The sequence below is a fragment of the Cucumis melo genome, chromosome 1 (genome assembly GCF_025177605.1).
Source record: "Cucumis melo cultivar AY chromosome 1, USDA_Cmelo_AY_1.0, whole genome shotgun sequence".
Taxonomy (NCBI): Eukaryota; Viridiplantae; Streptophyta; class Magnoliopsida; order Cucurbitales; family Cucurbitaceae; genus Cucumis; species Cucumis melo.
Genome location: NC_066857.1, coordinates 23,374,050 through 23,382,022, shown reverse-complemented (window position 1 = coordinate 23,382,022; position 7,973 = coordinate 23,374,050). Strand labels below are relative to the sequence as shown.

The 7,973-nt window shown below is 32.8% G+C and overlaps 1 protein-coding gene across 5 annotated transcripts; it reads right to left on the bottom strand.

The window, feature by feature from the left end:
- Positions 1–256: 256 nt before the first annotated feature.
- LOC103489738 (putative lysine-specific demethylase JMJ16) lies at positions 257–5,928 on the bottom strand. 5 transcript variants are annotated; one of them, XM_008449029.3, is made up of 11 exons: positions 5,711–5,928; positions 5,378–5,502; positions 4,814–4,875; positions 4,454–4,728; positions 3,861–3,932; positions 3,671–3,748; positions 3,056–3,559; positions 2,747–2,974; positions 2,238–2,396; positions 1,615–1,986; positions 257–1,346 (listed from the first exon to the last, which is right to left on the bottom strand). In XM_008449029.3, exons 4-11 carry the CDS (start codon positions 4,721–4,723, stop codon positions 537–539), a joined length of 2,493 nt encoding a protein of 830 aa, XP_008447251.1. In that variant the 5' UTR covers positions 4,724–4,728; positions 4,814–4,875; positions 5,378–5,502; positions 5,711–5,928; the 3' UTR covers positions 257–536. The 5 variants fall into 5 exon arrangements, with proteins under 5 accessions (XP_008447251.1, XP_050936968.1, XP_008447250.1 ...); XM_051081011.1 differs by having other exon boundaries at positions 5,438–5,502; XM_008449028.3 differs by lacking the exon at positions 5,378–5,502 and having other exon boundaries at positions 3,056–3,549; positions 3,661–3,748.
- Positions 5,929–7,973: the final 2,045 nt, after the last annotated feature.

Here is a 7,973-nt window from a genome sequence, read left to right as displayed (position 1 = left end):
TTAAAGCTAACTTTATACTTTTGGAACCTTATTTAATTAAGACACATCCCATTGAGACAGTCAATAAGCCAAATTAGCATTAACCTAAGATCTATGATTCAAATCTTTCTCCTTCATTTATATTTAAAAAAAATTAAATCTAGGTATGTTACTTACATTTTAACAAACAAAGTCAAATTTCCTATTTTAATTTGTAGAATTTAAATAAATATTTCAGTATTTCTTAGAAAGAACCCAGAAATAAAAAATGGAAAGATACAAGAATAAATTTAAAAATTGTTTTCAAATCCGATTGTTGATGTATACATATGCCTTGAGAATTCCATTAGGATGAATCCTTTAACAGAATACATAGGAAATAGCAATCAATTAATTATTTTAAATGCTTTTTTTTTCCTTGACAAGCAGAGATGAAACTTGAAAGGCATTCCTCATCTATGCTTCCAAAGTTTGGGACAAAATTTAGACCAACCTTAGCTCACTTACTCCCCATTCAATGTCCCCGACAGAAAACCATTGCCGTTGTACAATCTAGCTCAACTGTCTACCACGGAGTGTCGTCCTTGTTCATTTACTTCAAAGCCAGAATCTGACCAGTCCTCATCGGATTCTGAGCTCTCATGTAAAGTTGCAAGAGACTCCAAATTGAGTGAAAATATTAAATCATCTCCTCTTTCATTTAAAACTACTGCTGGGGTTGATGTACTCTCTTTTCTTTTGAGCTCATTCGAGCTTACTGGCTGTAGTTTCGACACACTCTGTTCTGCCAAAGTTCTCATATCGGAATTTGCAACAATACCATTATCTTTAACTGTATCTGCGGATTCTGTTACCTTCCCAGTTTCTTTTCTATACTTCAAGGTTTTCGCTTGGAGAAGACGCGCCTTTATCTCTGACTTAATTCTATCGATCGAGCTATTAAAAGTACTAGGAGATTCCACATCCTCGGACCGACTCCGTTGTGAAGACTGGGGTGTATCAGCAGGCTGAGATTGTAGTGAAGTATTCTTGTAGGAATGCACAGCCAGTCCAAGATTCTCTTTGGCCCATTTGTAGACTGCACTTAATTTTCCTTCCAATGCTTCAAGAAGAAGATTTAAGTTGCTCATTTGGTACCGTACCACAAAGAATTTGTTGCCCCAAGGACAAGAACAGAGTTGCTTAGCGTGAATCAAACAGGAGTACCTATCACCGGAACATGAACAACCAGCTGCAGACAAGTGTAAATCATAAAGGCAAATGCTGCATTCGCGCTTCCTGACGGCATCAAAACTTCTGGTTATTTCATGCATATGCAAAGCTGTCGCAAGATACTCCCTCCGGAGACTTTCACTTCTGATGCGAGACTGCAGAAAAGGAAGAATGGTTATAAAATCTCACTCAGTTGTATATACTTCTACAATACATTTTTAAAAAAAAAAAGAACAAAAAAAGAAGCAAGCTTGGATTAAAGAAAAAAGAGTCTTGGAGCACTTCTATCTTAGGTTTATTTTAGAAAGGTAAGAATTGAAAAGGAAACTATTCGGGAAGAAGAAAGCAAAACTTTCTCAAACAAATATCACGTGAAGAAGTTTAAACAAGTAAATTTTGGTGAGGTGAAGATTGCAAGCATACCTTGAATGTTTGGGCCAATATCCCATATTTTCCACAAGCGTCTTTCCATCGCAAATTATCTTTGGTTTCATTCCTGCATAATGAGAATTCCCATTGTGCCTTTACAGCTTCAATGGCTGCTCCAAGCAACAGCCTATCAAAGGATATCAACGTCTTCCTTCTCTCTACAGAGTACAGCTCCGTAGCATTATAACCGTGAGGTAACCAGTCAAGAGGAGCAAAATTTGCTTCCTCTGTAACACTAAACCCACAGTTAAATCCTGAATGACATGCTCCTGGGAAGACGAGAACAAACTCTCCTGGATTTTGAATGCAACGGTAAATTGGTATCCCTTCGCTCTTCAATGTGGTAATTGATGGTTGATTGACGACCTGTGTTATCAAGAAACTGAAACATGAATCTTCGAGTAGGTGCGTTGTCTACTCATTATATCAAGTACTGGAATGTACAAATCGTACTTTAAACATACGTCTCGTTATCTAGACAAGTAAACTAAAAAGGTTTACTGTTTAAGCATTCACGGAAATAGTCTTTACATAACTTATGGAATGAATAAATTAAACAGCTAAACAATCCAATACAAAGTCTTCTTGAATGATGGAAATGAAAATGGCATACTCACCATTCCTCTATGAGACCTTTGCCGTCCCACAAAATTTTCTGGCAGGCTCTTCATGACTACGTCAAATTTATCGATGTATCTTCCTGGAATGCCATACCATATTTTAGGAGCTCCCAAGTGCAAGTAACACAACAAAGGTAAGTGGTGTTCTTCAACTCGCTGTTTTTTCAGAATTGGGGAAAAAAGTGCAACAACATACATTATTCCTCAAGATGTACAACTAGATCAATAAGAACATGCAACATAAAGTACTTCCAGTTGGTATGACGCTCAATATGTCCCATAAGAAGTCTTTTTTTTTTTCCTTCCCCCAACAGCAAACAAAACCAAATAACAATTGAAAAGGAGAGTATGAGCAACAATAAAAAGATTGGGAACTCTCTTCAGGAAAAAGAAATGGCAATGAAATCCCTGCTCTTCAAATAAAACTAAAACATCGAAAGTTATACTAGTCTGACAATAATTAAAGAAGGCAACATCTACTTAAACAGAAATTTTGGTATTCTTACCCAAGGAGCTGTAGAAAAGCACATTCCCACGCACAATCGAGGCAACAAAATAGAGGATGTCTTGAAGCTATCCAAAGAAAGAAGTGAACCAGGCAGTCTAGGTAAATTATTTAATTTCCAACCAGAATCCATATGATCAGCATGACCTGGTTCATTCAAAGGACTGGATGATGATGGAAATCCGCTGCCCAGTAAAAGGCTACTCAAACTACTATCACCGTACAGCACCTAAAAGCATTCATACAGAAGGATCAGCAAAAGCTTATCTGACTGAAGAAAGTCAGAACCAAAATCTATAATCTCTGTTACCTCAATTTGTTCGGTTGGATTCTCAAGAATGCGTCTATATTCACCCTCAACTTGATCGACCAAAGGTTCCCACTGCTCTCCAAGCATAGGTGACTTTGTTTCTGTATTTGTGTCCTTATTTCCACTGCTGAAATACTGGGATTTAAAGTCATCTGCATAACTTTTAAAAACCTTTAGAGTAAACTCTCGACCAAGTTCTGAGTTCTGTCCTTGCTTACAACTTTCATCAGGATCCATCAAACATCTATTACCACACACAGAGTCTAACCTTCTCCTCTTATTCTTCATGTCTACGCAATGGTTAGAAAATTGATCATGTGCAAAAGTCTTCTGAAACCCATCAATCCGCTGATAGTGGGCTAAGAAAGGAGAATTTTCCCAAATTTCCTTTTCCTTCAAAAGACACGCAGGCAACCATGATGGAGGAGGAACTATGCGACAAATTCCACATGGCTCTGCTCTTGAACGTATTCTTTCTATATATTGAAGTGTATCTGCAAATTCCTGCAGGAACAATTTTCAGTGTTTTGAACATTCTCCTCTACGCATGTAGTAAACACATGAACTAAGAATAAACAGTGAAATAACTAAATTTCATTCATTACAGCTGAACACCTCCTCTGTTGGATAAAAGACAGCAGCCTCTTCGAGAGGATCTGATCTTGCATCGTCTGGGCGCCACCTTGCAGTGACCTATTCCAGAATGTTAACACAGACTTAGCACGCAGTGGTTTGGTGCTATAAAGTACACAAAAATTTTTGAAATAGATTTCATTGAAGTTTCAACCAACGGATTGAGGTTAACCTTCAGACAGTTACTGCATTCTGGACATCCATAAGCTACCCCTTTTGGAAGGTCAGATTGTGGAGGGATGCTCTGCATCAATTGCACAAATTGGAAAAGTTTATACTGAGTTATTAATATATAGCAGCCACTTTCCATTATAATGTATAGAATCAGTAAACCACTCGTAGGTTTAAAATAATTACTATCCTACATGTTTTTAATAACCATTGAAACATAATATTTTTTCATTGAAAGATCAATTTTCATTAACTCAAATGGACGTCCATAGTACAAAAAGATTTGGATTAAAATGTAATGTGATTGGGAAACATCATATTAGTAATACATTTGAAATGATTACCATGACAACTTATTAGTACATCACAATCGATTAAGTTAAGAAGTTTTACATCACTAGTATAATATCCTCATGAAACAAGAATCCTAGTGTAATACGTATATCCCTATTCTAATAAATCTACTATTAAGATACTTCTTTTATATTTCGGAGAAAAGGTACCAAACATTTAATATTACGTGACACGTTCAGAGAATATAACGAAAAAGAAAAACACAAAATAAATGGAAGTAAAGCAGACATAATTCCCCACCTCATGCTCTGTAAATTCGAACTCCAAAGAATCCTTCTTGTTTTGGCCAAATAGTATCCACGGTCTCTGTCTACAAGCTGCCTCCATCATTTTAACATCACTTGTCTTGGACAAAGTCCCTTTTTCAGTTTTCTTTGTTTTATTTGAATCATCATTTGCATTTTGTTCCACCCTCCTCAGCCTGAATGATCGCCGAGAAATAAAACCGGGGGGAGCCAATAAATTTTCAACTCCTTGGTTTAATGAACTTGTTGTACAATCTTCGCCCATAATCCCTGATTAAGGAGAGGGTGTAATGAAGACTTAGGTGACATTAGGACAACAGGAAAATTAACATGAAATCATGCTTAAGTCCCCTACCTGCTACAGTTCGTTTAATAGTGCAGATACAGGTACCACTTTCACTTTTCTAAAAGCGTCATCTGCAAAAGCCCAAAAGATAATAAATAAGTGTTTTTTCTTCCCCCAAATGAGAAACAATAGTTTGCTAACTATACAAAAACAGAAAAGCTACGATCTAAAAGGATGAGACCAAGGGAATAATCACAAAAATTTTTGGTAACTGAAACCCAAATATAAGAGCTAAAAGCAAGATTCAGGGCACAACGACTAGAAGTCATCCATTCAAATTAGTTCCACCCAGATGATAAGGTTAACGACCGTCTGTCCCTGGACCAAAGAATTTTAGGTTCCTTTTAGAACCTCAGCATATAAAAACGGCCCATTGGATAAATATTTTTCTAAAAAAGAAGATACTATTGCACACTTATCTGATTTGGAATCACAAGGCACTAGTTTACATTACACCTCGTGACTATGTTAGTAAAAATTGGATTTCACTCCTCCCCTTCCTTTGAAAGTCAGACTCCATTAAAAAAAAAAAAAAAAACAGACTTAAAAGGAACACTTGGAACAAAACCTAACCAGATACTCTCGCAAAGCATCCCACCCAAGGCCTTGAGAATTCAAAGCTTAAGGACCAACCCTCATAAATTCGACTCGCTATATGGGTGTCCAACAGAGATTTGTAGTTGTCATCGTTTCATAAACTGTTTGACAAAATCACATACAACAAACAGGAAACGAGGAGAAGAAATCACCCACAGGGAACAGAATTATAGGGAATTGAAGGAAGTAAGAAAAATGAAACGAAAAACAGAAACATAACTCAGGCAAATCAGATAACAAAACAAAATGTAGGGATTGGCATTATCACCAATAAAAAAAAAAAAGAGAGAAGAGCTCCTGCAGTTTTACCTGTAAAAGTAAAAGTGGAATTGGATATTGGATTTAGGATGGAAATAAGGTGGATTGGAGATGACGTTGAGTTTGAAAACGATGAAGAAGACGAAGCCGGAGCTAGGGTTTGTGGATCTGTCAGAGAAACTGAGGAAGTAAAACAGTGGAACAGTTTTGGCAAAAGTGGAAACCAAAAAACGGTCGGGTGTTCAATACAAAAGAGAAAGAGAAAAAGAAAAAAAAAGAATAACTTGTCGCAATTAAGGATTTATAAGTTTTGTTTTTTTCTTTTTCTAAGAATGATAGATTCACGATGATTTCACATAATAATTAATTTTAAAAGAAACATCGGGAACACAACGATGATGATGATAATAATTATAATTATAATAGTTAACAATTTTTAACAGAAATATAATAATCAAATATATTGCAAAGTCATATTTAAATTGTAACATACTTTAGTTTATATCGACACACTGCGATAGATTTCGATTTATTTGTAATATTTAAAAAATATTATTATATTTTAATTATTTTAAAACTAATAAGTTATATTTGTAATTCTTTTTTTCTTACGATAACAATTATAACTATAATATTTTTTCAACATGCCGATATTTTCTTAAGTTATTTATATTACAGAAAAATCTATTAACATCAAAATATCTTTGACGTGAATATAATATTTAAAAAGGTCAGATTACAAAAAAAAAGAAGTTATGTCAGATTACAAAAAAAAAAAAAAAAAGAAGTTATGCTTGATTTGTAGTTTGTGTAAATTTTTTTTAATGAGTTTTATAAATTTAAACTTTTTTAAAAAATTCCTTAAACTTAAAAAAAAATTCAAAAAAACCTTACCATTCATTTTAAATGGAAATCGTTAAAATTTTATTTAAAATATATTCATAAACTATTGTCATAAATATCCCTAAGTTAAGAAATACTTTTATTAATCCGAATATTATAATAATTTTCTCACAAACCAAAATTATAAGTTAAAACATAGTTTTAAATTTATTTGACCATTAACACATAATGATAGATCACGTATACAACCTATGTCAATAGTTACTATTGTAATAAACATATATTTAATTGTTAATTTAAAAAATATATTCGACTACTAACACATGGTGATGTCTAATAGATGTGTGAATTTTTTTTATTTGACTAATTATTGTTTTAGTACATTTTAAGAAGAAGTTTTTATTTTGAAAATTCATGAGATTTTGTTGAATTTTATGTTTTAACTCAAGTTTAAAATATTGATGCCAATAGATATATCGAAATCTTATAATTTTATGTTTTATGAAAATTTTGATTTTGATACATGAATGAAAAGTTATGAAAACAAAAAAATAAAAAATTAAGATAATAAATAAATATTTTATTATTTTATAATAAGTAAAAACTTCTATTATTTATATTATAGTTATTTTGGTGTTTATTTTTTGTGATTTGTTGATTTTTCTAGGATATAATGAAAATATCGAATCACTCATATCAAACCTATGAAAATGTGAAAATATCGATAGAATATGGACATATTGAAGTAAATTTGAATATAATTTTAACTTAAAATTTTGATTTTGATTTTAGGTGATAAGGAATAGTTAAAATTTCTTATTTTAAACTTTTTCTAAATTTAGGAGTATTTATAAAGAGTTTCATTAGTTTAGGGTATTTTCTGAAACAATATTTTTAAAGTTTTAAGGTTATATATATTACAAAATTTGCAGATTAGGTTAAAGTAACACTTCATATCTTTCATTTTCATTCACCTTGGGTGTGATTGACGAAAAAAAAAAAACGTTTTTAGCGTTGATTTTCTCCCTAAACCTACCCTGTTCCACCAATGTATACCTCTAGTAATGATTAGATGTAATCAAACTTAAATTTTATCTAAACAAAACATCTATGTTTATTATTTTTTTTAATATTTTACTCAATTTATAAGTATGGTTGGAAATAAAAGTTGTATAGATGAAGATATGACAAAAGCAAAATTACAAAGTAGGAAATTTAACTGAGCAACATAATGTTAGCAATCATGTAGTTTATCTAAAAAAACGAAAATTTTGTTTGTCATATATTTATGGATACAACTAGGTTACAACTAAATGAGTACTCGTTATTATTTCCAACCATGCTTACAAAATGAGGTAAACCCTATAAGCATTTTTACTTGACATTGAATTTTCATTCTATTGTTGTTGGAAGCGAAGAACGGGAGACGTAGAAAGCAAGTACAAAAGAGTACTTAATATGGAGAGTAAAA

Bases quoted from the DNA above. Each gene is read 5' to 3' on its own strand.
- LOC103489738 (XM_008449029.3), bottom strand. From the start codon at position 4,723: ATGGGCGAAGATTGTACAACAAGTTCATTAAACCAAGGAGTTGAAAAT. The intron at 3,933-4,453 runs GTGGGGAATTAT...CAATTGATGCAG, and splicing joins TCGAATTTACAGAGCATGAG to AGCATCCCTCCACAATCTGA. The intron at 1,347-1,614 runs GTATGCTTGCAA...CCTTTTCTGCAG, and splicing joins TATTGGCCCAAACATTCAAG to TCTCGCATCAGAAGTGAAAG.